The sequence below is a fragment of the Doryrhamphus excisus genome, chromosome 2 (assembly GCF_030265055.1).
Source record: "Doryrhamphus excisus isolate RoL2022-K1 chromosome 2, RoL_Dexc_1.0, whole genome shotgun sequence".
Classification (NCBI taxonomy): Eukaryota; Metazoa; Chordata; class Actinopteri; order Syngnathiformes; family Syngnathidae; genus Doryrhamphus; species Doryrhamphus excisus.
In genome coordinates, this window is record NC_080467.1 from 1,912,754 (window position 1) to 1,936,241 (window position 23,488).

At 42.7% G+C, this 23,488-nt stretch overlaps 1 protein-coding gene across 1 annotated transcript in view; it reads right to left on the reverse strand.

The window, feature by feature from the left end:
• dntt (deoxynucleotidyltransferase, terminal) overlaps positions 1-23,488 on the reverse strand; it is an 88,272-nt gene that overhangs the window by 21,971 nt on the left and 42,813 nt on the right. Inside the window, exons 9-10 of the mRNA XM_058064827.1 lie at positions 12,658-12,906; positions 12,370-12,453 (exon numbers count right to left, since the gene is read on the reverse strand). Coding sequence (XP_057920810.1) covers positions 12,370-12,453; positions 12,658-12,906 — 333 coding nt within the window. The remainder of the gene's footprint in view (positions 1-12,369; positions 12,454-12,657; positions 12,907-23,488) is intronic.

The following is a 23,488-nucleotide window of genomic DNA, read 5'->3' on the forward strand; positions in this document are numbered from 1 at the left end:
TGTGACATCTACATGTGTTATTTTGTTTTCAAAAATTGCCTTTCTATCGCCAAACCTGCTATGGTAAGACGACCGGTTGAGTGTCATTGTTTATTACAATATGTTGTCAATCAAGATGCTCCATTCTTTATTCATATGTGCAAATGTATGAGCGACTCTTCTTTATCCTCACGCCCCTCCAAGGAGAAAATGCTTGTTCACGCCAGCCAATGACACTTATGACAGGCAGGGAACAATATGGATATTCATTTCAGGATACAGTGACTGCACGCAACATTGCTCATAGAGGTCACAGAAACAATTAAGGGACTTTAATGAGGATTATTGGACAATGTGAAAGAGGACGGCAGCTGCATTAATGGTGCAAAGTCATTTGCGAGATTGGAGAAAGCCCATTGTCCGACCATCTGATAACCAGTCAAATCATTTGTCATATAATTACTTACTTATAATTATATACAGTAAGCATAGAACTGTAAATGAGTGACGACTATATAATATATACTATGATGCCTTGCTGCTTCGGGGTGCACGGTCAAGCCGATAAATGGCTAAATACACCAAAATATAAATATTATGGTGTTCATATTTGGTGTCTATTTATTCTCCGCATTATTATTTATTAATACTTATCTTCTTTTGTGTCTGTTATTATATGGGAGCCAGGCAACGACATTTCGTTGGCAATTTCACTACTGTGTTTTTGTGCAATGACAATAAAGGGAGCCTACCTACCTACCTACCTACCTACCTACCTACCTACCTACCTACCTACCTACCTACCTACCTACCTACCTACCTACCTACCTACCTACCTACCTACCTACCTACCTACCTACCTACCTACCTACCTACCTACCTACCTACCTACCTACCTACCTACCTACCTACCTACCTACCTACCTACCTACCTACCTACCTACCTACCTACCTACCTACCTACCTACCTACCTACCTACCTACCTACCTACCTACCTACCTACCTACCTACCTACCTACCTACCTACCTACCTACCTACCTACCTACCTACCTACCTACCTACCTACCTACCTACCTACCTACCTACCTACCTACCTACCTACCTACCTACCTACCTACCTACCTACCTACCTACCTACCTACCTACCTACCTACCTACCTACCTACCTACCTACCTACCTACCTACCTACCTACCTACCTACCTACCTACCTACCTACCTACCTACCTACCTACCTACCTACCTACCTACCTACCTACCTACCTACCTACCTACCTACCTACCTACCTACCTACCTACCTACCTACCTACCTACCTACCTACCTACCTACCTACCTACCTACCTACCTACCTACCTACCTACCTACCTACCTACCTACCTACCTACCTACCTACCTACCTACCTACCTACCTACCTACCTACCTATCTATCTATCTATCTATCTATCTATCTATCTATCTATCTATCTATCTATCTATCTATCTATCTATCTATCTATCTATCTATCTATAATGTCATTATTATGCATCCGATTCTTGCACACTGTATCAGCGTTGCATTCTCAAAAAATCGGTTCAAATAAATGATTTAGAAAAAGAGCCCGAGTAATTTAAGCCCATACACCTCTCTCCATGTATGTGCCTCTCCAGTTTCCTCAACATCTGACCCCCCCCCCCCCCCCCCCCCCCCCACACCATCACGTCTGTCATCCTGGTGACTTTCTCACTTCAGTATGCCACAACCAATTAGAACAGCTGCTATATTTCGCTGCTGGCTGAGCTCCATGCGTATATGGCGTTTGTCACCACACATTGTCAGACTTAACGTTTGCCACATTTGAAACACCCGATAATGACCGATAATGCTCATTTTTCAGTCCTTTATTTGAGTTGTGGACTCCTGTAGAGCAGCTACGCACAATAACCTTGTGCTTATCAAAGCTTTACAGTTCTTCCAGAATCTGCACCTATTCAGATGTACTTCTTTGTATTCTGTGCTTGCCGCCAAAACGGCCTGTTTTAATGTATTCCACCCATGGCCCGCCTCCAGGCGCACCCACTATGCGGTGGTTGGTCACCCTCTTATGTGCTTAGAAACACTTCCGGTTTGTGCCGCTAACATCACTAAACGGAGATTTATATATTTTTTAAATGTCATGGCATGTCTGGTGTGGAGTGAAAAAAAAGTTCTCCTCCGATCCTGTGTGGAAGTGGTAGGTTTTTGGCTTCTGAGATTTTGAAAAAATACGATGCTCGCATGCTATTATAGGTGTGTTCTTTCATGTCTCTAGTGCTCTAATTATGTTTAAAAAAAATCTATTTAGAAAGTCAGAAACAGGTTTCCCATGCTTGAACTATGAAAAAAATTAAATCAAAGATTACCTGCAGTGATAAACTAAAATAAAACACATCACATGAGCTCCATCAAATGGATAATCTAGACTTTGCTTTAGCTGTATGAATTGAATAATAAAACATGAAAACATTATAATGATGTTAACTTTGTGTACCTAATTAAATGCAAACTACTGTTGGCACCCATGAGAGGCAACTACACAAAAGATCCCTATTTTCAGTATAATGAGGCCACAGAAGAGAATTGGGTGCATGCCTTAATTTAGCATCGTGATTCTTGCGGCCCTTATGATTGACTGCTAGAAATATTAGTAACAAATAAGACAATTAATTTTAAGGTATATGATAGTCGGAATGAAATACAGATTTATTTTACTGTAATTCTCTGCATGATTTAGGTGGCTCGTTGATGTGCAGGCTAAGTGTTTTGTGTATGAGAGCGACTGTATGGCGTAGCGTTTTTTTTTTTTTATAAATAAAGCTTTCTGCTTTCACTGATGTCTCTGCTGCAGACACAAATTGATTGAGTCTTGAAAGTCTGCACACACCGAGACCGACTGCTGCAGCAACTTCTGACCTTGAAATGGTACATCATAATGCTCCTCCAACGCACCTATGGCGGGTCTATTCATCTGCTTCTCTTAATTAAATTGTAATTAAAATTCATGTGAACAGACGGGGAGGAAAGAGCTTTTGCCGGAGCGAAGCGTAAATGTGCAAGACCCGCACGTTCATTTGTAAAAGTACGGCGGCTAATTTTCAAACTCCCCTCCCACGCTGCCACCTGGATGTTTAGAGGACACCTTCCACAGTTCACTTGTCTGTCACAACGTACACTCAGGTGTGCGTTTCTTACAATATCTGCGGCCCTGAGGGTCCATGTGCCACCATCCGCTAAATTAAACCTCCCCTCCCCTTTCCCCGCACACCTACGGTCCTTCTCGTGAGCAGCTCCCGTATCACATAGCACATAGCATCAGCTCGGAAGTGGGGGTGTTCCCAAAAGCCCAGTGCAATTGCCCTGTTATTGTCCAGTCATCCGCTGCTCACACGGGGGGGGTGGGGGGTGGGGGGGCGGATCCAAAGAGCTGTGAGCACTCTACACCTTAGATGTTCTAATTTGACAACGAGCTTCATATTCATTTCTGCTTTCTTCACCTGGGGGGGGCGGGAGGGGTAGCAGGGGACCATCTTCACTGACTGATCACTTTTTAAATTAAACATTTTTGTATTTGTCAGGAGGAAATATCTGCAACGTGTGTTGTATTTCAAAGGCTTTTTACTCTTTTCCAGCATTGGTGTATGATTAGAGAAACATATTTTAAGTTCCCTCAAGGTCGTCTTTAGAAAAGAGGACAATTCCCGTAGATAAAGCCACTAAGGCTCATACAGCAATACTTGTGTCGCAGTCGCAGTAGCAGGATGTTCTACTGCGTGTATTTATTATTTTCATTTTTATGTCAGCTGTGGGCGGCACGGCGGTCTAGTGGTTAGCGCGCAGACCTCACAGCTAGGAGACCAGGGTTCAATTCCACCCTCGGCCATCTCTGTGTGGAGTTTGCATGTTCTCCCCGTGCATGCGTGGGTTTTCTCCGGGTACTCCGGTTTCCTCCCACATTCCAAAAACATGCTAGGTTAATTAGCGACTCCAAATTGTCCATAGGTATGAATGTGAGTGTGAATGGTTGTTTGTCTATATGTGCCCTGTGATTGGCTGGCCACCAGTCCAGGGTGTACCCCGCCTCTCGCCCAAAGACAGCTGGGATAGGCTCCAGCACCCCCGCGACCCTCGTGAGGAAAAGCGGTAGAAAATGAATGAATGAATGTTAGCTGTTTAGTATTGCTTCCATTTAAACATGGTTCTTCTTCTTATAATTTTTTTAAATATATTGTAGTGGTAGGTTACCGGGACATAATTCACCCCGGAATGATCAATAGTGGAGGGGTTGCCACCCGGAGGGGTGGGCGCAAGGGACGGGAGTTTTTTCGGCTTTCTGTTGTGGTTGCGAGACGAGGCTTTCATGTCTCATGTAGCGAAGAGTGCGAGTTAATGTTTGCAAGAAAAATAAAGTTTTCTCCAAATTCGACACTCCGCCTCAGACTCCAGTTCTTTGGCGCTTCAATATATTTAAAAAATATAATATTCATTGTACAGGTGAATATTGGTTAGCATCATCAATTTGTCCGATTTGTCATGTTTTGGTTTGCAGGGTGCAAATGCAGGTAAGAGTATATTTTCGCAATAATGGCTGCACTGCAGCCACAAGGATACAGCCGTGAGCAGCAATGACAATGAGCAATGCTCCAACAAACAAAGAGCGCACACCTGGACTAAAGACTAATGTTACCAGAAGCGTACCTTAAATAAGCAGCAGGAGCGAAAGATACGAGAAAAGCAAAGCAGTGAAACACAAATGGCCAGAAACAGAAGTGACTCTAAAAAAAAAGAAGCACGAAACAAAATCTAAGACATAAAAGGGAAAATAACTGTCACACAGGTCAAGGAATGTGGCCTGTATGGAGTTGTGGACTCCTATAGAGCAGCTACACACAATAACCCGCACAGATTATTATTAAATCTTCCAGAATCTTCACCTATGACAGCTGTATTTCCTTTCCTTACCAGAATGGTTTGTTTTAATTTATTCCACCAATGGCCCGCCTCCGGGCACGCCCACTCCACTGTGATTGGTCACACCTCCGAGCACTCCTGAGGACTTTGAAACTACTGCCGTATTCCACTTTCTAATTTTGCTGGTATAAGAGTTGCTAATAAATGAATAAACACTTTCTCTGTATTAGCAACAAGGACGTTTTGTGATTAAAATACATTAAGAACAGTTGCACTCATATCGTGTATAAATAACACGAGATGACGTGCAACATATTGTGTGGTAACCGAAAAATGTACGTAAACCGAAGGAAAGTTGGGCCATACGTTTTGGACATTAACTGAAAAACTTCCCCTGTACAAAAACCATAAATCTTAATCATAATGTACCGTAGTCTACTGTATAGTATCATATCATATATCACAAATGGAGCCGGGAACCAAAAAAGTTAAGTTCACCTATTCTAATTTTATCCCAAGTAAATCAAAATATTCCTGCTTGTTGTCAACAGTTTTTCAGCTTGTCCCCCCAGGACTGCCACAGCAAGTCACTTTTTACAGTTTTACTTCGATTTTACACGGATGGCCTTCCTGACACAACTCTCCCATTTATCCAGACTTGGGACCAGCAGCTGTGGACCACTATGACTCGGTCTTGGACTGGGGTTTCAAATTAGAATATGTTATAATATTCGATATGCCGTGAAGACGATGTACTTTAGGCTTATTAGTGTCCACCATGCAGGTCATACGGACCCAAGACAAATGTATTTTTCATATCAGTAACTGCTACTGGACTGAACCAGGACATCTATACTTGCAGCCTTTGACCAGGACTTCATTAATCACACGCCTACGGATGACATAGAGTAATTACCCTCGAAGAAAGACGGACACTACGCACTTGAACACATGTGCAAAAAAACAATTAGTTACGGTACATATGTGTTTGTTGAACAAGTATCAAGAAGGTACACCTGTGGAGCGTTCACACATACAACGACATCCACCGAGAAAATGAGTTTCAAGGCAACATCGCGCATACGGTGGTTTAGTGTGTTGGGAGGTGCACGGCAGGTCACGGTTCCCCCCCCCCCCCCCCCCCCCGTCTGTCATGGCATGATGAAATCCTCCACCTGTCCTCATTCATCAGACCCACTCCACATATTAATTATCACACACCTTCAGACTAACAGCAGAGGACACGCGTGTGCTTCCACGGAACCAAGTCACTTGACAAGCAGCAGACACGACTTTCACACCAGACCTATTTCGGAAAATCCATCCGTTCCCACTGATGTGGGTTCCAACTGCTTGGGGCGCTACAAACGGTTGGCCTAGACATGTCAGTCGCTCAGTTTGAGTCAGCCATCTTGACTCCATTGCTGGTTTTTGTTTGAAGGGGTATTCCTCGAGAATGTATTCCACCTGGGTTGGAGCTAGCAGGATACTGGTGGGACCAACTAGGAAAGAGTCTTCAGATTCAATAAAGATAATTTTCTGAACAGGGATCATTCTCTTCGGTTTTGATCTCTTGTGTTTGCAATTATTTCTATCTAATAGTGACAAACTATGAAATCAATATGTTGGGGTGCCCTGTGAATCTTGTAAAGCAAGCCATCAAAAAGTACCAGGCTTCTATACCGTAATCCTTCAGTGGCGCAGCATGGCGCACCACACACAGTGGCAAATTCGTCCAGCGCACCACTGTGCACAGCCAGTGTGGTAATTTGGTGACAATTGACAATTGGCAGTGACAATTTTGTGACAAAACAGCGTGCCAGTGGTGCCCTACAAGCTCGCCAGCACTGACCTGGTCTATTTTGGGCGCAGGCGAAGCGCAGCCTGCACAGTGATAAATTGGCTGACAGGTTCACAATGCACACACATCACCAAAACCTCACAGGAAGATTTTTCAGCTGCAACAACCACAGCAACCATTTTAATGTCAGCATCTGAACCAGCATGTACATTTTTGTATTAATTGTATGATGCCAACCGGGGCGGCTCCACACTGGGCCAGGCGTTGTTTTGGGGGTGCAACAGCCCCCTAAATAAACGTCTTGTCCCGCCCAAATCAACACTTTAGAAGTGAAAACTCAGCCAGGAAAAAAACAAGACAGCTCATCTCCACGCTTCTGTTTCTTCACACGACAGCTCGCCCCTGAAACTGTCAGGAACAGATGACGTGTCCCCTGAGGTGGCGTACGCGGCGCATGACGTGCATTGCGGCCTCTGATGCGCATTTAAAGGCAATGAGACATTCATTTCATTGGTTAAGATTACACTCGGCTGTGTTGAACCCTGTCACGCCTGCTCTCGTCCCTCTTTGGGAGGGACGGAGGCGTGGGTGCGCAAAGTTGGCACCCCTGCCTGGTCTACAAAATTAGAGCCCGTAGTCTCTTCAACGTGTCTTGGGTTTTCCTCGACGCCTCCGATCCTAAGCAACTCCCCATGGAGACGTCGGGGAGGCATCCTGACCAAATACCAAAACCACCTCATCTCAATGCAGAGGATTCTACTGCTGATTCTACTGTGAGATGATTCTACTCTCTTCTTTTCGCTTATGTCTACTAGATTGGCTAATACAATTGTACTATAGAGACTATAGTGGTGTTATTTCATATCTAAAATAATGTTACAAAACCTTATTTAGAAGGTTGGAATTATTATTAATATTAACGCTCTAAATGTTCTATGTGAAGTACTTCTATAATGCCTCATATTAACTCACTAGCAAAATCTCAGTCATATATCTCATCTCGTTTCATATTATCTGCATACTGTATTTGTATATAACTCTGGGTAAAACTGTTGATTTGGTTAATACTTGGGTTGTTTATATTGTTTATTTTTCTATATTGTGTATTTTGTACTGCTTAACTGATTCTGTACTCTTGCTGTGCGATGCAAATTTCCCCACTGAGGGACGAATAAAGGCATATCTTATCTTAGAATATTTTTTTTTGTTCGAGCATAGGAAACCTGTTTAAGATAAGATATTTGTAAATAAAGCCGAAATTCACTTATCACAGTCTGGTCTGGGAGCAATTAATTGTGATAAATAAGGGATTATTGTATTATGAAATAATTCCCCCCAGTTGTTGTGCAAATGGTACAAAGAACAGGTGGAAATTGGGTACTTAGTAAGAAATAATTTTGCAAATGGTGGTCGCTCACAACTTTCCTCTGTGTTCCTCATTTTTGCATGTTTCTAGTGCCATCGCCACTAGTCACAGCATAAGACGATATCAGCAGCCCACAAAATTGCTGAAGTCGCGCTCCTCCAGTATGTACGCAACATGACCAGGGCTGCAGTATGCTCCTTTGTGCAAGGAGGAACTCTGACAGACTCCTTCCTACAAGAAGTTGCAACTCAGTGAGCACTTCTGACTGATCTGATTCCTGTCGCTGCTGATCTTGCCATTTCCTCCAATGAAAGCAATTTGGTTCCTGCAGCAAGATTTTGGTAACCTGTCAACCTGGGAGGAGTCTCAGAGAAGGAACTGGTAATGGCATAAGAAATGTCTTCCCCCGCAGAGCATTTCCATCACATAGTTTTGATTTTCAAGACTTTATGGAATTCCTGCATATACAAAAATCAATGTGCTAAGGGATCACATTTGACAATTTACACTGTTTCAGCTGCCATGGTGGTAACCTCTAGAAACAAACTGGATTGTTCAAGTTTAAGCCCTATTTATGCGAATCCAGAGTTATTGTGCCTCGGCGTGCCAGTCGTCAAGGCTCCTCAAAGATTCCCCCTGAGCGAGCACTTAATTGGGAGGAGATCATTAGTTTCAGTACAGCACTGTTATCTCTTATCTTTTTTAAGCATTTTATAATAAGACAGAGGGCAGCTTGTGTCCACTGAGACCCTCTCTGAAGCCCACTAGATTAAAGTCCTCTAAATGACCGTCTTTGGTCCTTAGCTGAGTGGTCTCCCCTTTAATCAGACAACCATACTCATGGTTGCCATGTTTCTTTGACACCCAACTGCAAGACACTTTGAACTGATGGGAAAAAGTAGAAAGGGTCATTTTAGAACAATGATCTATTGGAACAAAAAAAAAAGCCTGACTCCTCCTCTCTTATCCACAGTATAGCACAATATTTAAAAATGTACGTCTTTATCTTGACTGTGGTAATGAAAGCTGCTTGGTTGTATGAAAGCGTGTATCTGACAAGAGTGGAGTTCTAACTGAATGCATCTGTTTAGCTTTATGATTACCTTGAAGTAGGAACTGGTGTGAAATACTGGCACAGCTTCGACATCCATCCATCCATCCGTCCGCCCATCCGTCTGTCCATCCATCCGTCCGTCTGTCCATCCATCCATCCACCCATCCGTCCGTCCGTCCGTCCATCCGTCTGTCTATCCATCCATCCAAACATTCGTCCATCCATGCATCTGTCCATCCATCAGTCCGTCATCCATCCATCCGTCCTTCCATCCATCCGTCTGTCCATCCATCCATCCATCTGTCCATCCATCATCCGTCCGTTCATCCATCCATCCATCCATCCATCCATCCATGCATCCATCCATCCATCCATCCATCCATCCATCCGTTCGTCCATCCATCCATGCATCCATCCATCGGTCCATCCATCCATGCATCCATCCGTCCGTCCGTCCGTCCATCTGTCTGTCCATCCATCCGTCCGTCTGTCCATTCATCCATCCATCCACCCATCCGTCTGTCCGTCCGTCCGTCCGTCCATCCGTCTGTCTATCCATCCATCCAACCATTCGTCCATCCATGCATCTGTCCATCCATCCATCCATCCATGCATCCGTCCATCCATCAGTCCGTCATCCATCCATCCTTCCTTCCATCCATCCGTCCGTCCATCCATCCATCCGTCCATCCATGCATCCATCCATCCATCCGTTCATCCATCCATCCTTGCATCCATCCATCCATCCATCCATCCGTCTGTCCATCCATCCATGCATCCATCCGTCCGTCCATCCGTCCGTCCATCCATTTGTCCATCCATGCATCTGTCCATCCATCCATCCATCCATACATCTGTCCATCCATCAGTCCGTCATCCATCCATCCGTCCATCCATCCGTCCCGTTCATCCATCTATCCATCCATCCATGCATCCATCCATCCGTTCGTCCATCCATCCATGCATCCATGCATCCATGCATCCATGCATCCGTCCATCCATCCATCCGTCCGTCCGTCCGTCCGTCCGTCCATCTATCCATTCGTCCATCCATCCATCCATCCATCCGTCCGTCCGTCCATCCATCCATCCATCCATCTACCCATCTATCCATCCATCCATCCATCCAAACAGTGCTGTTTCCGACTGAGAACCATGATGAGACTATCCTCAGATGTGTAGGTGCTGAGTCTCTTCCCAGAAGCTTCACACTCAGCTGCAAACCGCCCAAGTAAACACTGAAGATCACAGCCTGATGAGGTCATCAGGACGACATCAGCCGCAAATAGCGGAGATGAGATCTTCAGACCCCGCTGACACCTTGGCTCCACCTATTCTGCTCACAATGTCAGCTAGCTTGTCTTACTGGTTTGTTGTTGGACAACATTAACCAGCATAGCGGATATCGGTAAGAAAGCCGACATGGAGCATGTCTAGAATTAACCAACACAGAACCTTTCATGCCCTGTCATCCAACATCACTGATCTCTCACCTCCAAAATGTTCTTCCCACAAGTATGGAACCTGTTAAAGGGCATCTATTATGCTAATTTTTCTTTGGAAAGCTAATTGAAAAGTGTTTAGGAGATACTGGCAGCTCATGATCTACTGGCTGGAGACCCCTGACTTACCGTGTATGAACTCAGAGGGGTAATGTCGCAACACTGGAGTCATGGAGCTCAGGAGAAGCCGTCCGTCCATCCGTCTGTCTATCCATCCATCCAACCATTCGTCCATCCATGCATCTGTCCATCCATCCATCCATCCATGCATCCGTCCATCCATCAGTCCGTCATCCATCCATCCGTCCTTCCGTCCATCCATCCATCCATCCATCCGTCCATCCATCATCCGTCCGTTCATCCATCCATCCATCCATCCATCCATGCATCCATGCATCCATCCATCCGTTCGTCCATCCATCCATGCATCCATCCATCCGTCTGTCCGTCCGTCCGTCCGTCTGTCCATCCATCCGTCCGTCCATCCATCCATCCACCCACGTGTGACGTGAGGAGGATCACTCATTGTCGGACACACTTTGTCAGAGGTAGCGTGGAGCTCAGAAGCTATATAATATAAATGTCTAACTACATTTATGGGTCAGAAAAGTGGAAAAAGCATAATAGGTGCCCTTTAAAGCTATAAAAGGGGGAGTGACTACAGATTGTCTTCCATACTAACTTTTTGTAGGTCTAATACTGAATCGTTGTGCTAACTTCGCCCCCAAAGCCTAGTATCTGACCTCCAGCTAAGGAAATGCTTAAATATATGCGTATGTTTATGTGTGACTTCTCCTGTCCATTTCAGTGCACGGATGGCTGCACTGTCAGCAAGCCAAGGTTTGCCCCTGCATTTTAATAAACACCATCTGAGTTGCCGAGTTGTGTATAAAAACTGTCATAAAAGTGCCACACAGTGATCCTGAGGCCCTGACCTCTGTCCCCGGGGGGCCGCCGCAGTGACAGGGTGGCTTCCATGTCGATCTGCACACTGATATGCCTTCGTCGCCCCCCCCTCCCCCACAGCTCAAACAGCCCCATGCATTGGAAATGAGGTGAGATGCAATGAATGGATAAATACAAGCTTTGGAGAGAGCTGTCTCAGAGATTGATGGTCGCCACAATGTTTTGTTTTCTTGTCCTGGTAGTACAGCAATATAAAACTTTCCTGTTTTAATAATCTACACATCTTTTGGAAGAAAGTTTGGAAGTTATTTTTTAAGCTCAGGTTTACACTGTCAAAAGAAAACCACAAAGACAAAAGAAGGCTAAATGTTGTTTTTCAAGTCAAAATTCACCTCAGACTTCATCAACACAACAACGTGTGTGTAAATTGTAACGTCACCTTGGCATTTGCAGGGAATTTGGTCCCTGCAGTGGTATGCAATACTGGGAGTACATTTGTCATGAAGTGTGAAAACGGTGCAAGGCTTTGTGCCACTGCACAAAAAATTAAAAGCAAAAAATATTTGTGCCAAAGTGCTTGAAATGTATCTTTTCACAAAAATATGTTTTTCTCCCTTTTTAGTTAGGAGCTGATATTTTCCTGAAACTTAATAAATGTTCTGTTGATGATTACTAAATAAAGGTAAAGATTATAAACTGTTTTTTTCTGATGAAAGACAGGAATCTAACCTTTCTTTAGCCATAGAACACGATATGTGTGCCTTCAAAGACCTGAAGGGGTTGTTGTTTGCAAAATGGCTGGGTTTGAAAGTGTTAATTAAAATCGACTGTACCTTAGTTTTGTCGTAAAGAGCATGGTTGTCCAAAATCATCCTTTTCTCTAACCGAGCAAATCTCCTCAGATCTCTGTCAAACTGCTGTTGGGAAAGAAAAGGAAAAAAAAAATAAATGATGGGCTATAACGTCTTTCTATGGTAAGGCTAGCAATTATGGGTGAAATATATGTTTTTGACGATACACGTATCTATACTTAGCAGCATTTACATAAAGCAATTTAGTCATAAATATGTCCAAGCTTATATACGGAGAAACCAATATGCATGATTTCACCCCAGCCATACCGTGGAGCCAGTCCATCCCAGGAGAGCAAAGGCATAACGATCCATCGGTGGAGATACCAAGTCCAGACGTACTGCTTTCCAGCCCCTGTCGTCGTCCTCATCACAGCTGAGACCTCCATCCACCTGGCCGGCCTCCAGTCTCAGGATAAGGAAGCACTTAGCGAAGTAGTCCATTGCGTCATATTTCTGGCAAGGGAGCTTGGATATGTGAAAGGTGGAGGGCTGGTAATCACAGTAAAGAACAATTCCCTGGTGAGAGCAGAAAGGAGAAAAGTCTGCAGTGTAGGATATACCGTATATGAGAAAGTCAAAGTCTGGATAAATAATTCATCAGGAAATATATATATATATATATTTGTAGAAGTCTTGACAAGTGACTTTAAAAAAGGACAGCCGGTCTATCTCACTCAAGTTGGCACCCAGGGGTCCTGACAGGCGAAAAAAACGGTCAACCTTCATCTAAAGCCCATGACTGTATAACTGCCAAAAGCGACGCTATACGAGGATCCCAGTTTACACACAGTAAGAAAGTTGGAGACAGACAGCTAGAAGTTGCTCAATATGTCATACGGTCGCACGTCATATACGAACATTTTGGAAAGAAAAAATGTGTTCCAGGCGGCTGTTAGACCTCTAATAACATTATATTTCAAAACATGTTTTTTTCTCTCTTACCTATAAAATAAATTGAATTTATCCCAAGGTCAAACCATTGCATTCATAGCAAGATTACTGTGTTATGTAAGTGAGTTTCCTTGCATTAATCTGCTTTCCCATTACAGCAGAATTATATTCAGATGCACACTGTGTCTCATTTGTAGGTATCTCTCCCCAAATGGAGTTTGACTCCTAACTGCACAACATGAGAATGAATCCACAGCATTAGGAAGGGTGGCTGTAGACTCAACATCCATGGTTTCTAAGACATAAGTCAGGAACTTGGTTTTTGTTTTTTTGGAATGTTTTTGAAACTGGAGTACCCGGAGAAAACCCATACATCGAAAATCGAACCCAGATCTACCCGATCTTCTGACTGTGTGGCCTACATGCTAACCACTCTGTGCGGCCTCTTCAAATGTAAATTCTTGCAATTTTTCAACAGGTCTTCAAATTTTGATTGCACCTCAAGCATTTTTTTTGCTACGTGACCCAACTGTGACGGTATCCACGCAACCACAATTACCTGTGGTCATTTTGGAGGGGTCATTATTGTGTGAGAGTGGGAATTTCCCCGCTTATTTTACAGTAAATTCGGCTTATTTGCAATAATCTTTACAGGCATGGAACTGTGACACAATTTGCCCAATTCCCTCTGTCCATCCATCCATCCATCCATCCATCCATTTTAAAATAGCACTAAAAACAGCCCTCTGACATCAGACTTGTTGTATTTATTCAAAGTCCGCAAAAGAATAAACAAGACGTCTACTCCATTTTCAAAGGGGACAGATGTTGTGTATCCAATGAATTAATCAATTTGGTAAACAGTGGAATTAACTGGGGGAAAAAATCTATTTTAGTTGTTAAATATGAATAGTTTACATTAAATTTTGAACTACTTCAAAGTTTAGTTGAGGGTTTTTCGTTTTTTTTTTCTTAATATTTTGACTTTATTCTTGTGATTTTTGTTGTTTTTTTGTTTTGTTATATTTTTAAGATGTGCTGTGAAGCCAATAAAACCAAACATTTGCAGGCCGTACTTTGGACACCCCTGGTGTAAAGGCTATAAAACATTATTCATGGAAGTAGCGGGAGCATCTGGCTCTGTGGATCATTCCGTCTTAATATAAATTGTAGATTCTTTTCAGGTCATCCGTTGGCTTGTTTATCTAACGACCTCTCTAATAGGGTTCAGCATGTTAATTTAGACTTCCGCTCCTCATACGTTCCCAGGGGTTCAATACTTGCTCCCACTTTCTTCTCCATTTTCCTTCCCTCTGTTGGTAATAATTCCTAAATTCATCTCTATGCAGATAATACTGTATAATCTTCTATGCTTCTGCTGTTTCTCCTTGAGCTGTGATTACATTTAAATTACTTCAGGATAGTTCTTCTTTAATTACGGTATGCTTATGCCCAACTCAAGCGTTATCACTAAATGTTGCAAAGATTAGTTTAAGTGCTTTGGTGATAAAGGCGCCATAGGTCTTTCACCTTCACCATCCCTACCTAGCAAAGACTCAAGCGTCTAGCACAGAGGTAGGGAACCTATGGCTCGGGAGCCAGGTAGGGCTCTTTTGATGACTGTATCTGGCTCTCAAGCATTTACCACAATAAAAATGTATGTTTGCTAACATTTTAAAGTAAACATCACAGAAATCACTGTTAAAAATATTCAAAATCAACAACTTTCTTATGCATTTTAATCCGTCCATCTATTTTCTACTGCAATACGGCCGACCATATCTATCTTTCCTGATGATATTTTCCAGGTCAAACACCAAAACTCGATTATTACTGGGTAATGCGGTAGTGTACCTCGGTCATTAAGATGTAAATGTAAACTTTCCTCCTTTAGTCACCTAGCTAAAGCTGCAGATCCAAGCCTTCTGGCAAAGATGGCCAAAAGAATGAAATATACTGAGTACGGTGCAAAACCATGCAGCAGCAGAAGTTGCATTAATGGCAGCAAGTATTTGATTTATTATTAGACACTGCGCTGCTCACGAAAGTGTGCTGGCCACACCCCATTGGCGAGGGGTAGTGTGCCTGGTCTACGTAATTAGAGCCCATTATATCTAAAACTGTTGGTCTTACATAAAAATGCACACATTTTATTGCATTCAATGTTTAAAAAAATGTATATGGCTCTCACAGATACACATTTTAAAATATCTGGTCTTCATGGCTCTTGTAGCCAAAAAGGTTCCCGACCCCTGGTCAAGCAAGTCATATTTACACTCTGCACAAGACTGCAACGCTGTCTTCTATGAGCTGATCTCACAGCTAATCCATCCACCTAACGAGTGTGGCATAAAGTGCTGATTAGACAGCATCATTATTGCACAGGTGTGTCTTAGACTGGCCACAATAAAAGGCCCTCTTTAGGATAAGTGGTAGAAAATGAATGAATGAATGTTTTACCATCTAATCTATGCTAAAACAATTCTGAAGTTCTTTATGTGTTTTTTCTGCAGAAAAAATATTAAATACTACTTTTCGGAAATTCACTTTTCCCTTTTGGGTCTGGAACCAATTAACCGACCTAGAACTACTTAGCTTCCAATGTATTGAATACTACATGTAAGAAAATGTTTGAAACTGACTGGGGAAGATAAAAAAAAAGTCCGAAACATACCACTTCCACACAGAATGGGGGGAGAACTATACTTTATCAACTCACCTCCAGTAGATTTTCTTGAGTTTTATTTCACACTTCAACTACATACAGAAGCACAGGTAAGGTTGATAGCCGCTAGTCTCTCTGGTTCTCTGTTCATTCATCGTACTGTCCGTTACCACTTATGTACTTTGTACAACCTAATGCGTGTCATTGTTATGGGTTATGGGTATTAAGTCATCATAATTGCCATCATAATTTGTACCAGGCTTTTAGAAGATTTAGCATCTGGTCACACCAGCTTTTTGAGTGTTTCCAACCTTCAAATTGGAAATTGCTTGGCCTTCTCCTGGCTTGCCTTCGTAGAAGTTTGTTGGCACTGAAGTGGACCGGTGGACCAGAGGAGTATGTGATTTCATTCGGTCTTCCTTGCCAGTCTGGTATTGTGGAACTTGTGTGGAGTTTGATTCATGCAAGTTGTACATATTCCTCAGTTTCTTTTTTGAAGGATGTTGCATCCTGGGAGAACAAAGATTTTGTTAGCTGTTGAAGCTTTGGTGTAGCAGTTCCTCCCAGTCTTGAATGGTTTTGTCAAGTTCCTCTTGACCATTGGGCGAGGTTGGGAGAGTCAAGGTATCAGACATGGGAGCGACATGGTTGTCTTCTGGAAGAACCTCTTCCATGGAAGAAATGTTTACTCTTGTATAGCTGCCTGAACAATGCAACCAGTCGGTCTGTCTTGAGTGCCCGTACGTTCTTGAAGATCTGGCGATGGCTTCAGTTCTTCTTTCCCGACTCCCATCTCCTCACACCAACGTTTAAGCAGTTTCAGTTCCTCACTCAGGGACTTGTTGTGCTCCATTAGAATGGTTTGTTTTTCTTGAAGACCCTTTACACATGCCATCAGATCTGCAATCTCTGTTTCAACCTTCAAACTTGGGGGCTGATTTTGTTTGATCAGACTGGATTGTTCGGAATCTTCAGTCTGTTCTTGAAAGAGTTTCTCCTGAGTGTCCAGCTCCAATCCAACCATGGGCTCCCAAAAAGCTCCCAAGTGGCAGCCTTTTTCTGCAAGCAACTCCTCCGTCTGCTCCAACTGACTTTCAAGATCATATATTTTTTGTCTTTGGCCATTAATGAAAGCATGAAGCTCCTCTGTGACCTCCTGATGGTAATCCATCTTCCTTCTTTGCTTTTCTATCGTACCGTCTTTACCGCAGAGGAGGAACTGAACTTCCTCACTGGAGAGTTCATGATCTTTCAGAGTTGCCTTTAGGTGTGCAATCTGCTGACTCTGTTGATTCTGGACGGATTTACTGTTTTCCAACTCCTCCCTAATCATCTCATTCTGCTTCTCCAGGACGACGTTGGCTCCCTCAAGGTCCTGTAGTTTGTTGCTTAAGTAAGTACGCTGGGCCCATCCCTTCTTCATGAGAATTTCAGCTTCATCGATACGCCTCGCTAGAGCATCTTGATCTTGTAGCCTTGATCTGACCGTCTGCAGCTCGGTTCTGAGATGATACATTTCTGTTTGGTTTTTGTCCTCCAGAGATTCGAGGTGATGCAACTCAGCAACTAGGTTCTCTTGGTTTTCCTTGATGATGGTCACATGGCTCCCCAGAACTTTTACCACAGTGAGCAGGTTTTCGTTTTGTCTCCCAATCCTCAGAATCTCATTTTGCAAATGAGCCAGCTCACAATTTGCTTTCAACGGATTGTCCTCGTCTTCTTGAAGATACTTGTTATGGTGGTCCCTTGCGTGGTGGAAACCACGGAACACGGGGAGTAGACGAGTGGCTTTGATCTGGACGGCCTGGACGAAATGATCAGTTTCTGTGAACTTTGTGTTCATTTCTTCAACTTGGTCTTCCAAGTGCTCCTTTACCTCAGTTGTCTTCACCGCAAAGAGTTTGGTCTTTTTTGCTTCCCTTACTTCACAACGATTTCCATAGAGTCGAGCAACCTCCTTCCGGAACTCGCTTTCCGTGACCTTAACCACGCGTTTGGGGATAAGGTTAACTTTCCTTGTGATGGAGCATTTCGCAGTGGTCCACTGCCACTTGAGCCTTTTTAGTTCTGAAAGTGGATCCTCCATTTTATTGAGTCTTGGATCATCCAAAGTTTGGCTAGGAGCATGAAGATCTCTTCTCCGTTCACCAACTGCTGCCATGGTTATGAACTGAAGTTCTTTTGGACTTCGGACTTTGGACTGGAGTTTGCAGAGAAGATCATCCAGGACGCTTTATCAACTCAACTCCAGTCGCTTTTCTTGAGTTTTATTTCACACTTGAACTATTTACAGGAGCACAGCTTAGGTTGAAGACCAGTGGTCTCTGTGGTCTTCTGGTCTTTGTGTTACCTTTACCAATTACTTACTTTGTACAACCACCTAGTATCGTATAACACGCGTCATAGTGATGTCACATGGGTTTTAAGTCATCATATTTGCCATCATAATTTGTAACAGGGGGTTGAAAGACACACCCATTTAACATCAAAATTGTCATTCCCTTTGATGAATACATGTACTGTCATTTTTAACTGTGCTCCACTGTGCGATGACGACACACCCATCAATCCGAGGCGTGCTTGCTCTGGTGCACATGCGTTAAATACACAAAAAAATATAACGTAATTAATTAAATAACACAATTTCATAAGCATTTTTCAGACAGGCAACTTCCCAGGTGCACTGGATTTTCAAAATAGTGTGGAAATTCAAGATAATAATAATAATAATAATAATAATACATTTTATTTGTATAGCGCTTTTCAAGATACTCAAAGACACTTTACAAAAGAATGAAGTTGAATAGAGCAAGTAAACAGAATAAAAGACCAAACACCAAAATACAACATTCATTGGTTAGTACACAGTTAAAAAAGCGGGGCGGGGCACAGCAGTCAGATATAGAAGGTTAGACATTAAAAACAGATTTAAAGAGGTGGGTTTTGAGTTGTTTTTTGAAGGTGGGAAGGTCAGGGCAAGCACGGAGTGAGTGGGGCAAAGAGTTCCAGAGAGTGGGGGCAGCGATGGAGAAGGCTCTGTCTCCCCAGGTTCGGAGCTTGGTCTCACAGGGGAGTGCCTGATGTTCGAACATTGAGCAAAAACACCGACATGCAAAGTAGCGTCATTATTGAACTCGCTCGTTATCCACAGTGAAACCCATCGCTTGCGCTGCCACGGGCCAATTCTTGAAATGTCACCCTTGACTGCACCCGTGGATTGCTTTCACTTTCTTTCTGCAATTCCAGATTCATTCATCGAAACCATTCACCATCCAATAATAGCAAGGTAAACTGATTCTTTAAGTTGACTTCATGCTGAGCAGACTAGCCGAGTAGGGTTGGTGACAGTCCCTGGTTAGATGGTGAGGTTCATAAGGGCAGCATTAAAGCTCATGAAAATGAAAGCTAGTTGTGTGAGAAGGACACTATGTCTTTTTCCACCATGTTTTTCACTTCCCTCTGCGGGAACATTGCATTTGGCCTTGAATTAAATTGATGGCTTCAGAGAAAAAAAATAATGGTTCTGGTGACAGCTGCGTGGACCATTAAGTACCTGAATACATTGAATACATACGCTCGGGTTGCCGACCCCTCCAGCGTACATCAAGTGTAGCTTCTCCATGCCTAAGTCTTTCTGTGTGACACACACAGACTCACAAATCTACAATAAATAAAAAAAGAAAACAGGATGTCATGAAGTTCCCTTCTCAGTATCGCGGGGGACTGTTTAGCCCGATGGCGCTCTTTAATCATCTCCCAAGCAGCAGGTAATGTCAGCAAACATCTGAGAGTAAGCTCATTGCGGAGTTTACAGAAGGAATTACAGAGAAGGAGAGCAGGCGGGATGATAATCTTTCCCCAAAAGCTTTTTGCCTTTGAGGACTGAAAAAACACTCCATGATTAGGATCTGTATGTTTTTTTCTGTAATCTACTACTTGTGGCTTGTTTGTTGAGATAGCGATGAGTGGTCGTCTTTGCCCAGCAGCCAACATCCAAAGGACAAATAAAATATGGCGATGGAAGCAAGGAACCGGGATCTCATCTTTGTCATTTGCCTGACTTGCGGAGTCAAAGAAAGAAAACTTGGGAAAAATGTGCTTCCAAGTTGCAGATTAGCGTGTCTCAGCCAGAAGGCTTTGAACGGCGCCTTGACTTTGATTCCGAGTCGGAAATGAAGTAGGTGTGTGTGCCCTAAATGCCAGTCAAAGTGGTTAGATTTGATTTAGATGTAAGGGTGAAATTTAATCTCAGCTGTGTGGGCAGCACCGCCTGAATCACTTATCCAAGCGGCGGGGAAAAAAAAAAAAAAACACTTGAATCTCTAACTGCATTGACCCGACTCAAATGCAGAACAATAAAACTGAATTGCATTACGACGGCGGGCGAGCGACGCACACCGAGCTCGGCCTTTGGAGAACAACATGATGTGGTATTCAGAGACGCGGATGATAAACGAATAAAAGCAATAAAAGCATAACCCTGAATCTGGTGCTGACCTTGCCTCTGACCTTAAGTGATGCTTTAAAAATCGGCACTAAAACCACAATGGCGTTTGTTTTGCAAGGACATTTCTAACTTCCTACAAGCTGAACAAGATGGGTAGAGGAAGTTGAAAAGAACTGCCCCTAATATTAGCCGAGTGAAGGCTTGTGGGCCCTCTGGGACCTGATTGCCGATGACAAGGTCGCACGGCTTAGAGCCAACCTTTGTTACATCATTTAATCACCGTCTCGTGTCCCGGTCCCTGCTGACTTGTCCCGCTCCGCCTCTTCCTGTATCCCGCCTGCTGGATAGAGGAACGCCTCCTTAAAGATTCCCAACACCTGTTCTATCTGCTCAAGTCACCCTCCGCTCACAGTAGGCCGTTCCAACTTCCATTTTAGATATTTATTACCGCCACATGTCCACACGCTGTTCACACCTTCCGTTCGCCAGCTCGGCCTGCGGTGGACAAGTGGCAGCAAATGGCGAGAGCGCCGTTATAATGTGAAGCAAGTAGGAGGTAATGATTGTCCTGCACCTTTGAAGGACATGAGGGGCGTGTAGGCGTGGACACAAAAAGCGATGGAGGTTAGAACGCTGACAAGAGTTACTCTGAACGACTCCGTCCTGCAGGATGTTGGGCTCTTCATCAACAAATACGTGTTTGCGTGTGTAGATGCGGTAATCCCTCGCCACCTTGTGCTTTCAATTTTATGGCTTTATCAGTTTTTTCCAAAATATATGAATTAATTAATTACTGTAATTAATTACAAGCACCGGACTTGATCGCCGGAACAACAGGCTTTAAATGTCCTTTCTTATTATGTTTATAATATTGGTAATATGAGTGTACAATGTTATTTCCTTTCTAGATGGCGATAGTGATGTTAAGTAATCATAATTACAAGGCCATGAACAGGTTTTATTTTGTTAAAAATATTTCATTTATGAACAACTCACTTATTACTGTGATAAACGAGGGATTACTGTTTATGGAGGTCTTCTTTTCTTCTCTACATTTTCATTAAAAAATACATAATCTAGGGCTGCACGGTGACAGAGTGGTTAGCGTGCACGCCACACAGCTAGGAGATCCGGGTTTGATTCCCCGCTCGGGCACCTCTGTGTGGAGTTTGGCGATAGTGATGTTAAGTAATCATATTTACAAGGCCGTGAACAGGTTTTCTATTTCTAAAAATATTTCATTTGTAAATAAGGAATCCTACTTTACGAACAATTCACTTATCACTGTGATAAACGAGGGATTAATGTTTATGGAGGCACACAAGCACCAGACTTGATCGCTGGAACAACAGGCTTTAAATGTCCTTTCTTATTATGTTTATAATATTGGTAATGTGAGTGTACAATGTTATTTCCTTTCTAGATGGCGATAGTGATGTTAAGTAATCATATTTACAAGGCCGTGAACAGGTTTTCTATTTCTAAAAATATGTCATTTATAAATGAGGAATCCTACTTTACAAACAATTCACTTATCACTGTGATAAACGAGGGATTGCTGTTTATGGAGGTCTTCTTTTCTTCTCTACATTTTCATTAAAAAATACATAATCTAGGGCTGCACGGTGTTCAAGTGGTTAGCGCGCAGGCCACACAGCTAGGAGATCCAGGTTTGATTCCCTGCTCGGGCATCCCTGCGTGGAGTTTGGCGATAGTGATGTTAAGTAATCATATTTACAAGGCCGTGAACAGGTTTTATTTTGTTAAAAATATTTCATTTATGAACAACTCACTTATCACTGTGATAAACGAGGGATTACTGTTTATGGAGGTTTTCTTCTCTACATTTTCATTAAAAAATACATAATCTAGGGCTGCACGGTGTTCAAGTGGTTAGCGCGCAGGCCACACAGCTAGGAGATCCAGGTTTGATTCCCTGCTCGGGCATCTCTGTGTGGAGTTTGGCGATAGTGATGTTAAGTAATCATATTTACAAGGCCATGAACAGGTTTTATTTTGTTAAAAATATTTCATTTACAAACAACTCACTTATCACTGTGATAAAAGAGGGATTACTGTTTATGGAGGTTTTCTTTTCTTCGCTACATTTTCATTAAAAAATACATAATCTAGGGCTGCACGGTGTTCAGGTGGTTAGCGCGCAGGCCACACAGCTAGGAGATCCAGGTTTGATTCCCTGTTCGGGCATCTCTGTGTGGAGTTTGGCGATAGTGATGTTAAGTAATCATATTTACAAGGCCATGAACAGGTTTTATTTTGTTAAAAATATTTCATTTATGAACAACTCACTTATCACTGTGATAAACGAGGGATTACTGTTCATGGAGGTTTTCTTTTCTTCTCTACATTTTCATTTAAAAATACATAATCTAGGGCTGCACGGTGACCGAGTGGTAAGCGTGCAGGCCACTCAGCTAGGAGACCTGGGTTTGATTCCCCGCTTGGGCATCTCTGTGTGGAGTTTGCCGATAGTGATGTTAAGTAATCATATTTAGGCCGTGAACAGGCTTTCTATTTCTAAAAATATTTCATTTATAAATAAGGAATCCGACTTTATGAAGAATTCACTTATCACTGTGATAAACAAGGGATTACTGTTTATGGAGGTTTTCTTTTCTTTTCTACATTTTCATTAAAAAGTACATAATCTAGGATTGTGTCGATGGATGGAATGGAAGTACATAATCTTTATAATTATTATAATTATATTTCCATAAAACTACAGCTGCAGATCCAGGAAATGTACTTTATTTCCCATGAATATGAAAAGCAAAATTGAGTGTTGTATCAGTTGCTTCAACACTTCTAATTTTAGTTGGTTGATTCTTTTTTTCCCTGTACAGTTAAACTGCATATATTGCAGTGGCCTTTTACTGTGGCCAACCTAAGCCACACCCGTGCAATAGTGATTCTGTCTAATCAGCATCTTAATATGCCACACCTGTGAGGTGGAGGAATCAGTCGATCTGAATACTCACTAACAGATTTGTGAGAATTCTGCTTTTCGTGTAAATAAAAAAGAAATTGAGTTGGCTAAATGTGCCTCTTCGCATGAAGTTTGTTAAATGTACAAA